Genomic DNA, 20,588 nt, shown 5'->3' on the forward strand with positions numbered 1-20,588 from the left:
ATAAAAAAAATGGCAACTTTTATATATTAATAAATATATATGGTACAGCATCAACTCTATTGAAATTTTGTTTTATTTAGTTAAAAGCAAATGCTAACAAAGCTCATTTGAGCCAAAGTATATGCTTTTTTAAAAGTACACGTTCTTAAAATATGTTTGCTATTTACAATGAAGAAATTAAAAAATTACGAATATTAATGTCAAATACATTATAGTTAAAACCTTTTGTTTATATATGTCCAATCAAGTCTGAAATTTTTTGATCCAATTCATATTTTTCCATAGCTTCTATCAATTTATCCAAAGATTCACCTGTCATTACATTATCTAAATCATGAGTTTGAAAGTTGCATCTATGATCTGTTACTCGATTCTGATGGAAATTATAAGTACGAATCTTTTCAGAACGTTCTATTGTCGGAACTTGACTTTTTCTAGTATCTCTTAGATCTTGCTTTTTTGCGCTTATCTCTCTTTCCTGGAGACGTTGCTCTAATATTTCAAATGCTCTTGCTTTATTTCGATTTTGAGATCTTTCATCCTGCATTGAAACTGTTATACCAGTTGGTAGATGAGTTAAACGAACCGCTGAATCAGTAGTATTAACATGCTGCCCTCCTTTACCTCTAGCTCTCATTACATCTACTCTTACATCATTTAACTTAACCAAAGAAGAGGCATTTTTATTATATAACTCTTTAATGATTGGTCTAACAACTATAGCTGCAGTTGATGTATGTGTTCTACCTTTACTTTCACTTGCTGGAATTCTTTGAACTCTGTGGACCCCCGCTTCATATTTCATTTTACCAAACGAATTTGGTTGATCAATCTTAAGTACAGCCCAAGTTATGTTTCCCATTTCGTTCGTATTTTTTTCAGCAATATGATACTTCCAATTGTGTTTTACAGCATAACCACAATACATTTCCAATAACTCCCCAGCAAATAACTGAGCTTCTATACCACCAACTCCTGGCCGTATTTCTAAGAGACAAGGCCTGGATGACGTTGTATCTTCTGGTATAAGTGCGTGAAGCAAACTATCTGAAGTATGCTGAAACTGTTGCATTAATTGTTCATATTCGATTATAGCATCATCCGCAAGTGAGGGCTCATTACCAATTATATCCTTTAGCTCCCGAAGCTCCTGCAATTGTGTTTTGTATGCGTTCGTTAAATATTTTAATTGAACGAAATTAATTTTAGGCATCTGGGTATTAGACATTGAACTAATATTATCAGATTCATTGTGGCATTTTTCCTCTGCTAATGTAAGCAACCTGGGATGAATCTTATAGTTTTGAAATGATGATAAGTTATGTTGATATCTTATCAATCTAGTATAAGTTCTAAGATAGGAGTTTTTGCTTAGATACTTATACATAATAATTCGTAATCATATAATACTCTATGCTTTAATGATATATTGTCTTAGTTGACAGATCTTTAGAATCTGAAGCCTGTTTTTTTAACACTATTCGGTTAATAAAGACTTTAAATCCGTCGGAGTTCTTTTAGTTGTAGAACCTTTCAACAGTATGAACTAGTTAAATATGCTTGAAAATCTATGAACTGTAGGAATATGGCTATTTTTGACTAATTAATTAAAATTCAACATTTTAGCCCAATTATCCACATTTTCTAAATACGATTATTAAAAAAATATGAGATACATTTCTAAAATTATAACATCCTTACACCACACTATGCCTTAATTTTCAGATTTACTAGCTTATTATTTAAAGAATCTGTTAATGAGTGAGTTCATATTTTTTGTAATGAAAAAAAAAAAATTATTAATATATACATAGCCACAACTAATGTCTAGAAATATTGTTAACTTTTAAAAATTTTTATAGACCAACTGGCAGACAAAGATTAAATGGAATATAGCAAAGAAAAAAAAGTTGGTGAAGGTACTTATGCTGTGGTTTATTTGGGTACGAAACAGTCTACTAATAGAAGAATCGCTATTAAGGAAATTAAGACATCTGAATTCAAAGATGGTCTAGATATGTCTGCTATTAGAGAAGTAAAATATTTACAAGAGTTACGGCATGAAAATATCATTGAATTGGTGGATATTTTCATGGCATACGATAATTTAAATCTAGTATTAGAATTTCTACCAACTGATTTAGAAAGAATAATTAAGGATAATTCAATAATATTTTCTCCATCTGATATCAAGTCATGGATTTTAATGACTCTACGTGGAGTTCATCATTGCCATCGTAATTTCATATTACATAGAGATCTAAAACCAAATAATTTATTAATATCTCCTAATGGGATTATTAAACTAGCCGATTTTGGGTTGGCAAGAGCCATTCCAGCAGCTCATGAAATGCTAACCTCTAATGTTGTTACTCGTTGGTACAGAGCCCCTGAACTTTTATTTGGTGCCAAACATTATACGACTGCTGTCGATATTTGGTCAGTTGGGATTATTTTCGCAGAGTTAATGCTAAGAATTCCATATTTACCAGGCCGTGATGATATAGATCAAATTGATGTTACATTTAGGGCTCTTGGAACGCCAACTGATAGAGATTGGCCACAAGTCTCTTCATTTTCCACTTACAATAAGTTGCAAATTTATCCTCCACCATCAAGAGACGAGTTAAGAAAAAGGTTTATAGCAGCAAGCGAACGAGCTCTGGATTTAATGATTGGAATGTTGATGATGAACCCATTTAAAAGATGGAGCGCTATCCAGTGCCTGGAGAGTGAATATTTTAAAGAACTACCAGAACCTAGTGATCCCGCATTATTTGCAAGCTTAGCTAATATATCGAACGATTGATAAGATCGAGCTAGCGATCGTTATCTGCTTAATCGTACTCCATCTACCCCCACCCCCCTCATTTAATCTAATACCAGTATCAACTGAAGATCTATATGTACATGTTGATACAGTCGAATTATATTATATTACATACTAGTTGGTGAGTAAGGTGGCTCCTTTCATTTATACTAATAGACACTTTTGTATTGCATATCTTATGAAACAACTGGAACTAGTAAATAAGTATATATCCGCATTTTAATCATCTAACATTTATTTACTTAAATGATCTCTACTTGATATCAAATATGTAATAAATTAATCCTTTTAAATAGCGCGTTCTTGTTTAGTGTACACTAAATCTATTATTTCCTAAAAATAAAAATTTGGCATTTTAAACATTCCCTTCGAGATCAAATAGAAAACAAACGGAATTTCCTTAACTGCTTTACCTGATGACGTATTTAAAGCAAGAAAACATAGTTTTATACTAATATCGACCATTTTAGATTGGGACTCATCTAAAATTAAAATACCAAGTCGGTGTGCTTTATCGTGATTTTCTAATGACTGTAAGATCATCTATTTGGAATAGACTAGATGCAGGAGAAGAATTTAAGCAGGAAAATAATAAAGATTTCATAAATAAACGATTTAGATACAACTACTACAAAGGAAGCAATTCTGGGTCGTCTGATACATGCACAGATAGCAATGATGATTGCACTAAGGGCGAACCAACTTCTCGTTGGAATATCCTTAAAAGATTACATACAAGGTATCATGATATACAGATCTCCATTAATGAAAGCTTTGAACTTATTGATTGGGAAGACATTGCCAATAGATTTGCTAATCCTATCGGGTATTCATTATTGTGCCTATTCTTCGTCGTCAAATTTATTCAAGAAAATTTCATACGACCTAGTTATAATAAAATTTATAGATATAGATCTTCACAAATCTTTAACCTGAATGATTCAGAAACTTTTAATTATTATAAAGATCAATTTGACACTGATGTTTTTTCAATGATCGATACGTCTTCGGCATATTACGGTAGGCCTAATGACGAAGATTCAATGTTTATTAAATTGATTAAATGGATTAATAATTTTTGTAATTCATTAGTAGTCTTATTAATATTTATCAACATTGTCATTTCTTACCAATTCTTAAATGGATATTATAGAAGATACTCTTTATTTTATACAACCAAGAGACCGACGAATACTTTAAGCATCGTCAAAAAGAATAAAAAAGATCTAGAAATTATATATAATGAAGATGTTTTAAATCTTTCATTCTTCAGGATACTAAAATACTATTTTTTTAATAAAGAAAATGATCTGAAAACAAAGAATAGTTATCAACCGACTAAAAAGACTATTTTAAATGATGAAACGTATTACGAATTAAGTAAATGGTTACCAAATACTTTTATTAGGAAATTGTTTGTTAGTTATTCACCTACGAGTGTATTATTATTATTAAATTCTAATGATATTTCGTTCCTTACAATATTTTGGTTAGTTGCAAATCAAATACTAATTTACTACCTAATTGAAATTAAATACGAAAATCGAATTATTGATGAGCAAATGCTATATAGGGAAATGATGAATGAATATAGTATGAAGACTAAACAACCAACTGCCAGACTTTCACAAAATGTAAAGTTGGATACTTCTTCTTATCCTGGAGGGGGCTACGTTGAATTCATTGATTCTAATAATGCTATTGGAAATAATAATAATATATTTAAAAGACATGATCTAAATGGTAGAGCACATTATGAATCGTTCGATAAAAGAACTGATCAATTTGAAGAACTTCGTTATATGCCTGATTATTCTGGCACATCAAGTAGTGATAATACAGTTATTCCATCTTTACCACATAATATTATTCGAGTACCACCAATGGATATGTATTATCATTCTTTCTATTCTAGAAGAAATTCTCCTTATAAATGGAATAGTAGACGCTAACCTTAAAAAAATAAACTAACTAATACATATGAAGTCTTAATTAATAATAATAATAACAATATTGGACTATATTTTATTAAATATCAACTATGGCTTCATTTTACTATAAATCTCAAAACTATAATGCCATTTTTAAAATAATATGATACTTGTTTTAAGTTTGAAGAAATTGTTTCATACCACACAGTGGAGATCTTAAATAAATTTTTGCATTATAAACTGAAGATCACAAACGCTTGATCAAAAATTAAATCTATTTACAAATAATTTTTGTTAGATTTTTGTTTATTAAAACTGTCCTTCAGATTTACAATTTCAATAAAGCTTGAATAATATAATAATTTACTCAAGTCTTAGTTTCGGATAGTGGAGACTTTCAAAAAGCATTACCATACAGTACTAGGTGTATCATTCATTTCCTATAGATCATGAGCTTATACATATAATACTATATATTATATGCTAGAATTATTGGCATTAATGTAAAACATAGATAATGATAGTATATTAAATAATATTTTTATTTAGAAATGTCTAGAATTTGACTAATTTGACTAAGATGAATGTTACAAATACGATAAAAAATGACTTTCAATATCCAAACATGTATGAAAGTATTATTATGAAAGTCAATCATCAATAGTAATTACGACTTTACCTTTGGCCTTGCTGGATGAAAGTCTTGTAACTGCTGCTTGAAAATTATCTAAATCATAAACAGAATCAATTCTAGGAATATAAGTTCCCTGAGAAATCATTTTATTTGCCAAAATCATAGCATCCTCTTTACCACGTAACATGTCAAGGGAATAAGAATAATTATTTAAACATTTCCTTCTTAGTATAATTCTTTTAGCAATTTTCCATTGTTTCATGAAATCAATTAATGTAGCTGAATTATAGTTAAACTTATTATCACCAACCAAAGTTGCATAATGAGACGTTTTATTATTATTTAAAACTTGTTCAGGAATATCAACAACATCGGATGAACCAACACAGTCAGCAATTAAATCGAATTTACCGTTATGATTAATAGATTCTTTTTTAATATATTCTAAAATATGATCTTTAACAGATGTAGTAGGATCATCATAAGGAATCAAATGATCAAAGGCGGAGTGTATTTGAGTATCTCTATTCTCAATTGAATATGATGAGCATGTACCTACCACTTTGGATACTTTTAATTCATTTTTAGCAATTTGCACCAATGCGTTACCAACTGCTGTAGCAGCCCCGAAGACCAATATAGTTGCACCAGGCTTCAAAGTGGATGGGACTTGGCCATGACCATACAACATTAAATATGCAGTTTGAAATACTAATGGCCAAGAAGAGGCAATAACAAATTTATCATGAAATTCTAAATTTTTAGAAATATCTAAAGGTAAAGTGGAAAGTTTTGAGATATTTTCTTTATTTTTCAAAACGTCAATAATTAAATAATAAGTTAAACTACCTTGTTTACTTAATTGCAATGGATTTACACCAAGGACACCGTTAACTAGGTCTCCAACTTTATAATTTTTTAATTTCTGAATATTTGAGCCAACCTCCACAATTTCCCCAGCATAATCACATCCGAAAATATTCAATTTATTATTAAATTTATTTAAAACAGGAATCGGATTAGCCAATGAGTATAACAAAGCATCAACAGGATTTAAGGCTGCTGCTTTAACCTTAACCACAACGTCGTTTGGCTTAACATCTTTAGTTAAGTCAATATTCGAATAAAAAAATTTTAAGGGACTTGAATTGTTGTAGTAACCAACACTCTTATTTTTTAAAATATTTGAATTCTGAGTAATGGAAGCAGACATTATTTTTTCACTGGCAATAGTTATTATGATTTATTACCGAATTTATATATATGTAATGTTCTTGTACTACTTGATATCTCCAGTAATCAAATTCGACTTTTCATTAGTCTTTTTATATCTGATTTTTAGATTACCAAGAACTAACTAACAAATGAGAATTTGAAAATTCTACATTTAGAGAAAAAATTCTGTAAAAACTCCGAGCATGTGAAACTTTCTAAACAGGAAACTGAAAAAAGGAAAAAAATACCTTTCTCTCAAATAATGGTAGCTTCTTTTAGGTTTAGATCCAAGGCTTTAGATTTTTCAGTAAACAGCTTTCAAAACCTAATCCAACTGGTTTAAACATTGAACTCAATTATTAATACAATAATTGATAAGCCTAATTTTTTTTTTGACGAGATGCAATTATGTAGGTGTATATAAAATTATATAGTGACAACTAGATTAATATCATACACAAAGCCATTCGGCAAATTCGCAATAACCTGTACCCGAATCTGCAGCCACAGAAGCTGTCCAAATGCCTGCTTCTTTTATTTTAATATTTACTTTCCATGTGCCAAATGGAAAATGAGGATCATTCTTTAACATCTCATAAGTTTTACCTGAAGGAGATTTTATTATCATTGATTGTTTTCTATTTGTATTTATGGAACTTTCATCATATAAGATTCCGTCGTATGGATGCTGGATCACTTCAAAATTATAATCATTATTTGTATATATATAGCGATTTTGCGGTTCAACAATATAAGTTTCAATTCTACGAACACTTTCACACGGTTTTCTTACCACAAATTCGAAATTCATATCTTCTCCCTTATGATATAATGGAATAATCATTGATAAAGGATGTATATTAGCAACAGTCGTCTGAGAGCCTCTTAGACCAGAATGAATATATAACATACCCTCTGTAATTCCTGGTGGTAATATAGCTTTTATAACAACTATTCTTCTACCACTTTCAGCTTTATTTCTCCTAATTTGAGTCAAAGCTAATTCCTTCTTACCACATTCTATTTCTTTTTCTTGATTATCTGTCTTAACCACAACCGATGAAAATACTTCGATATCGCTTGGAATCTCTAAAGAGCATTCATAAACTTCAGAATCTTCTAAAAACGATAAAGCGGTACTAAATTTATACAATTTAATATTGTTTTGGAAGAAAGTTGGGAAAACCAAGGGTAGGTAAATGGCTGATAATGGATCTACGCTTGGAACAATATGCTGCTCGAATTCTCTTGGTGGAATATGAGTATAAATAAAATCCAAAGGTTCTACCATAAAATATGAATCATCTGCTCTAATTCTTTTTTTATTATTAACAAATTCATGAATCGGATTACTTATATTACCTAAAATTACGTCAATGAATCTCCATTCTTTATTAACTAAGACTCTTAACCAACAATGATTATATTTAAATTCCCAATTATTTGCAGTAGGGGTTTTTAAAAACCCAATAACAATTTCACATGTAATACCTAATGAGTTTGATAATTTTTTGAATAACCAAGTCAATTCATACGGTGTACAATATCTCTTATGTAGAGTTTGATCTAAATTTGGAGGTTCTTGAGTAAAATTTGTCACACCATTATCATCAATTAATTCAAACATTTCTGTACAAAAGATGTAAATACCTCTTAATTTTTCTAAAACAGTAGGATATCTGGCCGAGAAAGTAGTTTGAGACCAATTATCAATTCGCATAGCACCATCCTTGATACATCTTTTCCTAGTCATCTTATCAACATAATCAACATTCATTTCTAATAAATCTAAAGTCAATTGGCCTGGGATAATATCATTACCTTTTACTTCATTTGTATTTAAATCATTATAAATGGCATCTTGAGGATGTAATACCAAATCTCTGTTTTGTTCTAAGACTCTCATGTATCTTGGATGCTTTTCATACTTTGTTAAAGTTCTCGATCTATTAACTTGAGATTTAACATTCAACCAGTCTCTAGCCTCATTATGAGTTTGAGAAATATTTAAATTCCTTAAATCTGGTAATCTTGGATAATCACCTACTGGTGTAACTGGTGTACCTGGTAATGAATTATCGCCATTGTTATTATTAGAAGCATTATTGTTATTATTACTTTTTGGTAAAAATTTGCTTAATAAACCACCCATTTTACTCGAAGAACTATTTGAAGGAATATTAGTAGAAGTGGTGTTCAACGATAGGTCTAACAGCATATTATTACTTGTTTGAGATCTTTCTAACGAGTCAGCAAAGGATTGAGCATATTTATGTCTTGCTAAGGAGCCTGCGCTTGTAGCACTAAAATCGCTCATTAATGCAAAACTATTTTCACTACTTGTTAAAGAATTTTCCATATATTTTGAGTTTGAAAAGATTCCAGTTGAAGAATTAGATTCTAAGCTTTCATTTGATTTATTAGTTGGTTGATATCCATCAAAAAATTGTTGATTATCTCTATAATAATCCGAATCTCTATAACGAGAAGTTCTAATATCATTCATGGAATAAGATTTCGTCGGAATTGGATTAATTGGTGCATGTGAAGGGTAATGTCTATTACTATTATTATTATCATCAAATCTTGAAGAAAAATTTGGAATTTGCGGTAGTGGTGGTAATGAATCATCCGAATAATTTGTCTTTATATTTAATGGAGTTCTAGTCATTTTACGACGGTCTGTATAATGATGAATTCTATTTGAATTTACATTATTATTAGAGAAGTTTTGCAAATCATTTGAGTTACTATAATTATAATGATTATGAACAGTTTTCATTGCACTAGAAGATTTGTATTTAGGACCTGTAGGTCGAACGCTATTTGTAGTGACATTTGGTATAGAGTTATTACCGTTAGTATATAAAGAATGATCATTCGTAGTAGAGGCCGATGTAGGCTTTCTACTACTTCTAGTAGAAGAATGATCCACTGATCTAGAAGGAATGGGCGGTATTACCACCTTATTTGATGCCTCCTGCTGTTTAGGTACTTTAGAGTCCTTCTTTTTATTAGGATGAGAGGATGTTGGTGTAGAAGTATTAGAAGTTTCATTCAACCTTTCTTCTACTATCTTAACAAAATTATTGGGGAAATATCCCGAACATTTTCTATTTCTTAAGAGACGGCCATAATACCAATCACCAGTGATCTTTGTGACCTCCATTACGTCCCCCTCAAGAAATCCTAGATCGCCTTTTGCTTGACCTGACCAACCATATTTGGCTTTAACTTTGAATGGTGGTGCTAAAGGGGCGAACTCTAAACTTGTCATTATATGATATGCAATAGTATGATTATATGATTAGTTGTTATGATAAAAAGCAAATGGAAAAACGAAAACGAGAGTGAAAAATATTATTAAAATGATGAAAACCAAAGATAAATAAAATAAAAAAATATATTAAAATGAAACAAAAGTGAAACGAAAGTAAAGTATGCTGAAATAAAAAAAATACGAAAAATGCTAAATGTAATGCTGAGACGTTCACAATAGTGTTTGCCGAACCTTATTTGTATTTAATTTTCTAGATGATGAATGTGCTTTTATAAAATATCACGCTCTTGAATGATCGTGAATTGGATAACCGCTTATGCTGTTGACTGATATGTTTCTATATATATATATATATATGGAAAACTCGTACAATTTATTAGTACGCCTACCTAAGAAAAGTAACGCAGTTCTTTCTCGACCTTGAAATACTTGGTTTAAGTATTGATCTGGACTCAATTATCACCAGATCTTGTCTGAAACTTTCTTCGAAACAAGAATTCAGCTTGCCAAGTGTTTAACCAGCCATGGAAATTTTCATGACGTATGCCCGAACAGGCCGCATTCCCGAACGTATCAAACTTCCAAAAAAAATAATGACGCAGCCATGCATTTTCCAGGAACAGAACGTGACCAGCACAGAAACGTTTACTAAAGTTCCTTTAATCGTAGTTTCATGTTGGTTTAAGGGCCCTGAAAGAGATAATTAGCTAGCATGTTAGTGATGTTTGATTCTTTATCTCACATTCAAGAATGGAAAGTCTTGTTCTAGTGGAAACTTATCATATACATACACTATATAATAGTATTTAAGTATTTAACTAAAATATACATGTCTTTAACATATCCAGGTACTTGTCGTAATATTTACTGATCTTCTCTTTTTGAGTCACCTCCATCTTAGAAGAATCATTGATTTCATCTTGGGCCATTTTCAACTCGTATAAAATCCAGCCAAAGGTATCCTTTTTTAGCATGACATAATTGCTACTCTGGTTAGTAACTTCGAGGTTTGGCTTTTCTGCTTCATCCTTAATCATTTCTATTGGGTTTTCTTCATCCAATGTGTCTTGCTGTAAACCTAAATCATCATCTTGCCCGTGCATGCTAGTATCATTCTCTCCAAATAACATATCAAAATCATCATCGAGGATTGGATCAGAGTTTAACTGTGTTTGTTGTGTCTCTTGCTTGATATTTTCAGAATTTTGCGGTTCATTCGATACTATTTCATTATTATTATTATTATTATTATTATTATTATTATTATTATTATTATTATTATTATTATTATTATTATTATTATTATTATTATTATTATTATTATTATTATTGATATTGTTATCAGGATTGCTAGTGTCGTTATTGCTAATATCATCGTTAGTGCTATTATTATTGTTACTATTATTACTAGTATCGTTGTTGCTAGTATTAATAGTAGAAGTGGCAGTATGCAAACTCTTTTGTTCTGAATAATCATTTACATTATTATTCTCATTTGAAAGTTGGCCATCCTTGTCGAGTAATTTCAAAAATTCATCAGCTTCTTTCTTAGATCCAATATCATGTAATACTAAGAAATAAAATACATGATCTAATACACTGTCCATATCAATAGAAACAGAGTTTTTACGGATAGTATTTGCTGCAAAATAAGTATTCATTTTGAATTCAAGTGATTGTAAAATATCAAATAAAAATGATTTAGGTGTCACCAAATGAATCACTTGATAAAGATAATCCAAATTATAATATGTACTACTATGCATATTCCAAAATAAATTCATTTGATTAGACATAATTTTATTCATAGGATTTTCATTCAAGATTAAAAACTTCTCATAACCTAACTTTTTTTGTGAAAATGTATTCTCATTATTAATAATTCGTGGATCAAGATCATAGCATGGAGAGACACTTAAAGCTGAGATCAAGGATGTAATAACAGTCTCAATGGATGATGATCCTTGGGAATCTGATGAGTACACGTTATAATTTGATTGCGATGAGGATCTGAATCTTCTTAAAACTTTAATTAAATGAGGTGCATTCAACCTCAAAATTGCTTTATGTAATGCCCTGGAATCTTCATTTAAATTTGGTGGGTTTAAAAGACAATTTAAAATTGAAGCAATATTTTGCAGGAATTGATCAGAAATTGAATCCGTCTTTAAACTGGCCAAATATTGATCTAACCAATAAATAATCTTAATAGAACCAACAAGCATAAATGGCTGTAAAAAATATTCAAATCCACCTAATATCGTGGTAATATCCGTCATATCACTAATTTCTATAGCCAAGATAATCTGCTTAAATATATGCGGCAATAAAACTGATAATTGTTTTGCAGAAATATTTTGTACTAATGGATCTGATAAAGATCCATTAATAAATAAATCACGAACCCAATTTTGTACTAAGGGGTAAAGATTTTCTGATTCACTATTATCATCCTCTGAAGCTTTATGAAATTGTAAATCATCTGGGATTTCAGGTAACTTTGTAATAAATTCAATAACAAAGGAATTCTTAGTGTTTAAATATTTAGATATGGAAGCAACTTCAACCAAGGATATATCATATGTTTTGTAAAGTGTAATTAATAATACCAAGGACCAACCAAATGATGAAAACAAATACAATATTTCTTGTTCAACGTCTCCTAATTCCTTTTTTTTAATATCATTCATCTTTTCCCATTTAATATCAATAAATTCCATTAGTATTTCTGCAATTTTAAATGGTTTGATGTACGTCAATATTGTGTTTAAAGAATGTGAAAAGTTAAATGATAATAATGAACAAATTCTACTAACCTTAATACAATCAAATTCTTTCACTGATTTTAATAAAACATTTAATATTATAGTAGATATTTCTTTTTGTCTTGTGGGTGCAATATTGTCAAAATTATTCAAAACCTGTTGTAAACCATTAACCATGGGGATATTTTCAATATTTAAAAAATCAGACTCCAGTGAATTTAAAGCATTTTCAACGAATAATTTAGAATCATAAATGATTTCGTCAATTCCTTGAGTATTTTGGACGATTAAATCATCATTAATTAATAAAGTATGTGTATCAATCATTTGGTCTTCAATTAAATATTCATTTATTAATGATGCTGGTTGTAATCCAAGCATAACTAAATTTTTAATAAAATCATGTCTAATGTCAAGATTATTGGAAGGATAATCATCAAATAAATCTTCAGTTCTCGTTTTGAAATCTTCTTTCTCAGCTGCATATGACTTTAAAGCTTTAATAATTTTTTCATCCATTTTAGATAAAACATTTGTTACAATTGTTTGAGCAGTATTATTTGAATTAACATTATTACCTCCAATATTGAAGGTAGGATTATTAATATTTGATACATGTTCTAAAATTAATAAAGGTATATGTTTTGTGATAAAAGTAATCCATTTTTTCTCTAATAGAGTAAAATTAGAATTTGACTGATGATATTGCTTATTACTAACAAATTGAGCAAAACAAATAAATGAAGTATCAATTAAGTCCATTAATAAATTGCCAATTGTGGATGGTGCAGAGATTGAATCTTTTGAAATATTTGAAAATATCAAGGAATATTTTCTTAAAAAATTTGAATCAAATGTTTCCCAATTAATTATCTTGTTATTCAACCATATATTTTTATAATATCTCAAAAGCTTTGTATATCTATGCTGAGTAGAATTTAAACCAATGTTAGATGTATTTGCTGGTGTCTTGAGAGAGGGTTTTGGACTTGAAATAAATTGAGGAGAAGAAATTGAAGGTGATCTTGCATATTCATGTTGTAAATCTCTGGGAAATAACGGTTTAGAATCTTTGAAAGATAAATTAGAATCAAATAGTTGAGTTATTTTTTTACATAGTAATTTATTAATAGAATTCAGTTTATTAATTAAATTTAAAGAATTTTCTCTCGAATTCTCAGAAAGGATCATAATAGAATGCATATTGCTAGCTGTAGAACCGCTTATATGAGAATTCGTTGTGTTTGGAGAGTTATTGAGATGATTACCATTAGCACTATCAGCTGCAGTATTATTACTATTTGCATTATTAACTTCTACAATTTTCATAATTAATAGCTGTAAGAATTTAGCAATCGAAACGATTAATTCATTAGCCATATTATTTAAATTTAGAGATAGAACATTGGGAATAATTAAATCTGCACTATCTTTGGCAATTTGATCTAAGATTAATTTATCAGATAATTTCAACAAAAATACACATATCTTTGAAAAAAAATGAAATAACATTGAATTGTTTGTAATAGAATAGATCTTTGGTATAAATTCATGCATTAATTTGGAATCATAATTTATAAATAAAATTTGAACCATATATTCGGCTAGCAACAGGTTACCATTCGAATTTAATATCTTTATAAAATCATCAGACAACTCATTGTATATCTTAACCAATTGAAAATTCTCCTCTTTTGTAGATTGATCATTGTCAATATATTTTGGTGCCAAGTTTTCATTGTAAAATTCATTATATAGATTTAAAAAATCTACAGAACTAATTTGACGGTTTGCACATTTAATAGCTAAATCATATACTGTAGAGTTATTAGTAGCATTGCTAGTATTATGAGCCATTATTAGAGTGAAGCTTGGTACCTAGTAAGTTAGATGAGATAATCAAAGTGTGGGAAATACGGTCAAAAAATATGAAGAAACTTTATATCTGTCTTTAACATACAATATTTCTTAATATTAAATGTAATTCACTCATGTTTATACAGTATTAGCGCGAAGAGAAATCGGAAATACCATAAAACATCAAATTGAAGTGAATTCGGTAATGCTATATGTATATGAGATAGATAATAGCAAAGGCTAATAGAGTAATAAATACACTTATATATTTAGTAATTACTTATACACTTATTTATTATTATATACATGTTTAATAAACCATTTTGAATTTGTAAGATATTATTATACAATCATTATATATAATGAGCAGACGCAATGAATAAAGCGTTATAATATCATTAGTAATACCTAGAATATAGGATATTGGATAAAAAGACTTAGGTTCAAAGAGGGAATTGTAATACTCCAATACCTTAAATTATATATAATTTTTATATTATATTTATTTCATATTCTGCAAACCTTTTACAATTTGAATATTTGTATCTAGAAACCTGTTTAAACAATTTCTCAAGCATAAATCTTCTTGCGATGATAAAGTTCCATCATTACCAACATGTGTAATACATTGCTTAAAACATGTATTGGTAAATTGGTGAATTGACATTTGCATTTTTTGTTTTGAATTTTCAATTTCAATAAAATTAGACATGTCTTTCTTTGTAGCATCATCTAGCTTGGATAAGCTTTCCAATGGAATTGTTGAAGACGATAATGGTGACTGTGACATGACGTTATTTATGGTATTAATATTATTTGATGGGTACTAATACTATTAGATATATTTTGCCCTTGGTAATTTCATTATTTGTTAATTAAATACCCTTTCTTCTAAGCCAAAATTATCTGTCAATATACATTATTATTAAAGCTATCGGGATTAGACGGGATATTTCAGCGGAAATAGTAGGGAAGGAAATAGCATTAGATTGCTATACATTCAAAGACTAATAAACCTTCGCTATATTATTTACAAGGAAAGCTAAAAAGCTTGAAAAGGTCTTCGGAATCTAAGTAGGTTGATCTAAAACGTTGTTCGGATGTGGTTACATGTGGTGAAATAGAAAATTGTACTCATGAGTTCCAGTTTTATATCATACTAAATATATACATAGTCCTCATTAACTTCGAACTAAATTGTCACCTATCAATTACAATTGTATTATGTTATAAAATTATCTGTTAAAATAAAATTATCTAATTACAATAAGAAACACAGAACGTCCTTAAAAAAATATTTTATAATGAATGAAAAAGAATTAAGCCTATTCGAGCTATATATCAAATCGTTAGAAATCCAGATTTCCAACAAAAAATTCTTTATCGATCAAGCCAATAAAGCTATATCTAACTTACCAAAGCAACCTTCATCAAATCCCAGCACAAGTAAAGATAAAGGGATATTGGATAAAAAATTCAAGAAAAATTTGGAAGAATTACTGAGCAAGCCTATATTTTTACCTGAAAGATCTGACCCAATTGGTATCTCCTTAGCATCAAACTCTCTTAATCATAAAATTAAATCATCAGCTTGTTTAATCACCGACCTACAGAATTCAATAGATTTAAATTCTAACTTAATCGAATATCATACCTCAACCAATAAACTATTAATCGAAATAATTGAAATAATTAAAAATTATGATATAAAAAATAAGCCAATATTGTCTAGTATCAAATCCCAATATAAGCATTTACAGGATGAGCTTAAAGAATATATCACAACTTTTCTTCTTACGGAACCTTACAATAACGATGATATAATGACAATTGTTAAGGTAATAGATAGGTTAATTAGTTATGATATGACCTTAACTGTTGATGATTTTAAGCCATTTGCTATGCAAGTTTTTAAAATTTTATTTGAATATAACTTTGTGATTCTCGAAGAAAAAAATTCTAGTGGCAAGAAATATGTCAAGTTACTAGACTTTAGTGATAATATATGATGACATTATATTTATTTTGTTAGATTTTGCAATCGTACCGTTGCTTCGAGCAAAAATTTAATAATTATTGTAGTTGAGCTGTTATTTTAAAAAAAAGCGGCTATCCGTTTACATTATAAGGTAGCGATTTCATTAATGAAACAATTGATGAATTATAAGTATTTCAATTGTTCTAGCTGCATAAAGCTAACTCACAACTCGTTATATTTACCACTCAAATTATTCAATGGTATACATCACGTGATTGCAACTCTCATTTTATTTTTTATTTTTCGAGACTTGACAACCTGTAAGAGCAGAAAAAATTTCCAGATCACGAAGCATAACGTGTCCCAATGGGGACATGCTCGGAAAGTTGAATGTACGGGTTTATTAGGCCCGAAAATAGAGCGGAGGGTAACAAATGGTGGCCTCGGCGGCTAGACGAATTTTTAGGCTCATAGAGGTTCAAATTGGCTCTACTTTAAAAATATATTGGCTGTTAGCTATCAAATAATGCTATATTCTGTTTTTTACTGATTTTAAATGACATTTATAATATACTTTTTTTTATCCAAGGCAGCTTTAAACAGATTAGGGCTTACGGAAAATAGTTTGAGTGGAAAAGGTTCGTTACTTGATATTCTTAGATGGAACACATTTGGCAGGTAAATTACTTACACTAGTGGCAACTACAACAGAAAACAGGTCATTCCCAATCGCTCATATGCTTGTTCAAGGAGGAGAGAAATATAGAGAAGCATGTCAATTCTTGTGGTTGACCAAAAAGTATGTTCCACTTTCTTGGGATAGAATTCAGGTAATGTGCGATCAAAGTCGTGCATTAGAAAGTGCAATTACTAGTGTAATGGATAGGCCATATCTAACTTATGGTGTTCATCTAGTTAAAAATGTGGTAAAATGGACAAAGGGTAAGGTTGTTGCCAAGTTTAGAAACTTAATACATACATTAGACGAAACCACGTATAATGATAATATTAAAGACCAAAGTACAAAAATTAAAAATTACTGTCTGCAGTATTATTATTCTTTAGTTTATAATTTCATCGTTTTGTTTACATAAAAAAATAACTTATCAGCAGCAAAAACAAAAATAAAAATTCAACTTTATAATAAAAACATAAAAATAGTAAAACACTGACAACATAATTTTCCATTCCTAACTTTCTTGAATTATACTTGTTGAACATAGTTTGCATCTAACTCTCCTTTTCTGAGCCTGCTCCCACTTATTTTATACCATTATATGTCTTGTAGTTATTAGTTTACATCACCTTATTATTAATTTTTTCACGTCCAAATAATCTCTAAATTGTATGTTTTTGTCAGAGCAGTGGCATTATGTGTCATAAGTCGTGGGTTTGTGTTAACAGCTAATAAAGTATGAATTTAGTTGTAATTGTGGCTTTATACAACAACTAATAACAACTTAATATAATTAATAATCCAACATGCATTAAGCATACGCGGCCTTACTACTAAAAACACCCAGGTAGTGATATTAAGAAGGTATTAGCATGTGATAGGTTCTATTTTAATATCAGACCATCAATTCGTTGATGGTGGATCTGTCCATTTTTTGGAGTGTAAATTACCACGAAAATATCTCAAAAGTTTATAACTGTTCATTGTATATCCTGTATATATTATATATTCCCTTTCGAAAGAATCAAGGAGATTTTTTATAATAATAATATAATAATTATTCAAACAGATTACTTAACTAAGAATTAAACTATGAGCAATAATATTTTGAACAGTTCGACCGCTGGTCATTTTTATATTACAGTTATATTATGACGAAATTAATATTAAATTACCTAATTAAATTAATTTTTAAGAATTTATTTATGTGGTGTATACTTTGCAATATTAATAAAGCGGTTAAAAATAATTAGCCGCCCAGTCACGTGACACCCCAAAACTTGTCAAAAATAAAACTGCGCAAGCCCGGAATCGAACCGGGGGCCCAACGATGGCAACGTTGGATTTTACCACTAAACCACTTGCGCTGACTGGACGAGTCCGGAGTCGAACCGAAGACCTCTCCCATGCTAAGGGAGCGCGCTACCAACTACGCCACACGCCCATATTATTCTGATTGTTTAATGTAGACATATGCTAAACAATAAAAAGTAATGTTCTCAAGTTTATGCTTTAAGCAAACGATCACGTAATCCGATGACTACGAGTCATACAATCGTGCAGTCGTGCGTTCACGCAATTATATGGCTATAAGTCATAATATTATGCAATTGTGCAATTGCTTGACAAGTTAATAAACTAATATTCAGGATAAATAGTTCTATTTGAAAACGTATAAATAGGGCTACTTATCCATCAAGAATTCATAAGTTTATAGTTCGTTCATATTAATTTTATAGTTATAAGAAAAACAAGTTATTATTTAAGTACAAGTGGTACTCTAGCTTTTAGTGTAAAAGTCCAATAACTCAAGAATAGTTCAGGTTTGTGTAAACCCTAATCCCTTGTAGTATTACTAATATTGTCCCGAGACGATTACAACAGTTTGTATATAGAAGTGGGTGCAGATTCAGTGGTTACAGTTGATGTTACACGCTTGCTCAATAGTTGTTTCTCAGCTGTGGTCAGCTGATCTGTCCTGTCTCGAGGCTTCTCTTGTACCGTCTTCTTGTAAGTATTACGTGAAAGGCGACGGCATTTAGATGGTTTTACAACAGTTTGTGTTGGCATAAAACTAAGAATTAACGTCTTGGATCCAACGCCACTAATCCAATTCCAAAGAACAATCACTTACACACACTAACACTAACAAAGCTTTATCAAATCCGATATCGCTGCTCTACCTGTACAAATACTACACAACAGTACTAATTAAAAAAAAAAGAATCATCCATAGAACTAAATCAACATATAAACGAACTGCCACGTATCAAAGGCCATATATGAGATGAATTAATAAGTTATTAATGCTAGTTTAAGAACATTAATATCCCAATTAATACAACTAACTGATAAGTAATTGACCAATTAATACAACTAACTGATAAGTAATTGACCAATTGCTACTGACCAATTATAATTATCAACTTTCTTCACACTAAATAAATCGTATATAAAAGGACAAGATTTCCCTGTCTTGTCGTGAACTTATCTTGAACTTCTTTTATCTAGAAAGGAAAAAACCATCAAGCAAAGAAGCAAGAATCTCCTCTCTATACTTTATATTATCTACTCTGTTTATATCTCTAACATACTCATCTCTATTTTGTTTGTGTCACCTTATCTTTATTTTACGCCTAATATTGACAATCCCAGTTTACTCTCTTACTGCTGTTACTATTGCTCAATATCTTTCCTTTAATACATTATATTTATTTGTTGACTCCAATAGGTTTACATTTGTTGAAAATAACAACATGTGGTATATGTTAGTAACGTCATGATACATAATTATAGATTTGATCTGAAATAGTACGTGTGAATGGTATATATAAACGCATATTTAACATAGAATACTAATATCAAGTCAATTCTTCGTGTATATAAAAGAATCAAGCTTATTCCCATTAACGATGTATTTTTAATAGTATAGATAGGTTAAAAAATATTGAGCAAGGAATATTACATATTAAGTGATATTTTTATTCAACCGACATTTCTTGGAATATAAATGGAACTTGTTTTTATATACTTCTGTAATTTTATATGGGTTATTTAATCATACCATAAAAAACCAACTTTGTGAGGCTAATTGGGTAAAAATTCTTCTACCTCTAGACATCCACAAACTGTCCTCTTGCCCAATCTAAAAATATGTAAATTGTCAACCCTTTAGCAGACATCTAATTTTTGGTGTTTATTGCATCACATATTACAAAACCCAGATAGGAAGACCTTTGATTTATTCACTGCAATCAAAGCTCAACTATATATGCTATAAAGCGTATACTAAAGCGACTTTATCTTAACCCTAAGGGCATACAAATTTAGCGCCTAGGTTTATTGTATATTCGGTCACGTGTATATGCATGTGATAATATTTTCCAATAAAGCAATTCACTTAGCGGCTAATTGGTGTGATT

At 29.7% G+C, this 20,588-nt stretch overlaps 8 protein-coding genes and 2 non-coding genes across 10 annotated transcripts; 3 read left to right on the forward strand and 7 right to left on the reverse strand.

Moving 5' to 3' along the window:
- Window positions 1-229: 229 nt before the first annotated feature.
- Window positions 230-1,387, reverse strand: MRF1 (Mrf1p; the record flags this gene model as incomplete). Its single annotated transcript, XM_004179246.1, has 1 exon — window positions 230-1,387. One exon carries the CDS (start codon window positions 1,385-1,387, stop codon window positions 230-232), a length of 1,158 nt encoding a protein of 385 aa, XP_004179294.1.
- Window positions 1,388-1,885: 498 nt separating this feature from the next.
- KIN28 (TFIIH complex serine/threonine-protein kinase subunit KIN28) lies at window positions 1,886-2,809 on the forward strand (the record flags this gene model as incomplete). Its single annotated transcript, XM_004179247.1, has 1 exon — window positions 1,886-2,809. One exon carries the CDS (start codon window positions 1,886-1,888, stop codon window positions 2,807-2,809), a length of 924 nt encoding a protein of 307 aa, XP_004179295.1.
- Window positions 2,810-3,357: 548 nt separating this feature from the next.
- NUR1 (Nur1p) lies at window positions 3,358-4,782 on the forward strand (the record flags this gene model as incomplete). Its single annotated transcript, XM_004179248.1, has 1 exon — window positions 3,358-4,782. One exon carries the CDS (start codon window positions 3,358-3,360, stop codon window positions 4,780-4,782), a length of 1,425 nt encoding a protein of 474 aa, XP_004179296.1.
- Window positions 4,783-5,411: 629 nt separating this feature from the next.
- On the reverse strand, window positions 5,412-6,608 carry TBLA0B09610 (uncharacterized protein; the record flags this gene model as incomplete). Its single annotated transcript, XM_004179249.1, has 1 exon — window positions 5,412-6,608. One exon carries the CDS (start codon window positions 6,606-6,608, stop codon window positions 5,412-5,414), a length of 1,197 nt encoding a protein of 398 aa, XP_004179297.1.
- Window positions 6,609-7,061: 453 nt separating this feature from the next.
- On the reverse strand, window positions 7,062-9,887 carry CYK3 (Cyk3p; the record flags this gene model as incomplete). The annotated part of the gene is made up of 1 exon (XM_004179250.1): window positions 7,062-9,887. The coding sequence occupies one exon, from the start codon at window positions 9,885-9,887 to the stop codon at window positions 7,062-7,064; it is 2,826 nt and encodes a 941-aa protein (XP_004179298.1).
- Window positions 9,888-10,708: 821 nt separating this feature from the next.
- On the reverse strand, window positions 10,709-14,512 carry NUT1 (Nut1p; the record flags this gene model as incomplete). Its single annotated transcript, XM_004179251.1, has 1 exon — window positions 10,709-14,512. One exon carries the CDS (start codon window positions 14,510-14,512, stop codon window positions 10,709-10,711), a length of 3,804 nt encoding a protein of 1,267 aa, XP_004179299.1.
- A 502-nt stretch (window positions 14,513-15,014) lies between these two features.
- TIM8 (protein transporter TIM8) lies at window positions 15,015-15,302 on the reverse strand (the record flags this gene model as incomplete). The annotated part of the gene is made up of 1 exon (XM_004179252.1): window positions 15,015-15,302. One exon carries the CDS (start codon window positions 15,300-15,302, stop codon window positions 15,015-15,017), a length of 288 nt encoding a protein of 95 aa, XP_004179300.1.
- A 514-nt stretch (window positions 15,303-15,816) lies between these two features.
- Window positions 15,817-16,521, forward strand: MCM22 (Mcm22p; the record flags this gene model as incomplete). Its single annotated transcript, XM_004179253.1, has 1 exon — window positions 15,817-16,521. The coding sequence occupies one exon, from the start codon at window positions 15,817-15,819 to the stop codon at window positions 16,519-16,521; it is 705 nt and encodes a 234-aa protein (XP_004179301.1).
- A 1,941-nt stretch (window positions 16,522-18,462) lies between these two features.
- Window positions 18,463-18,533, reverse strand: TBLA0Btrna20G. The gene has a single exon. It is a non-coding gene; the product is annotated as a tRNA-Gly (tRNA).
- A 4-nt stretch (window positions 18,534-18,537) lies between these two features.
- TBLA0Btrna19A lies at window positions 18,538-18,610 on the reverse strand. The gene has a single exon. It is a non-coding gene; the product is annotated as a tRNA-Ala (tRNA).
- Window positions 18,611-20,588: the final 1,978 nt, after the last annotated feature.

The sequence above is a fragment of the Henningerozyma blattae genome, chromosome 2, assembly GCF_000315915.1.
Source record: "Henningerozyma blattae CBS 6284 chromosome 2, complete genome".
NCBI lineage: Eukaryota > Fungi > Ascomycota > Saccharomycetes > Saccharomycetales > Saccharomycetaceae > Henningerozyma > Henningerozyma blattae.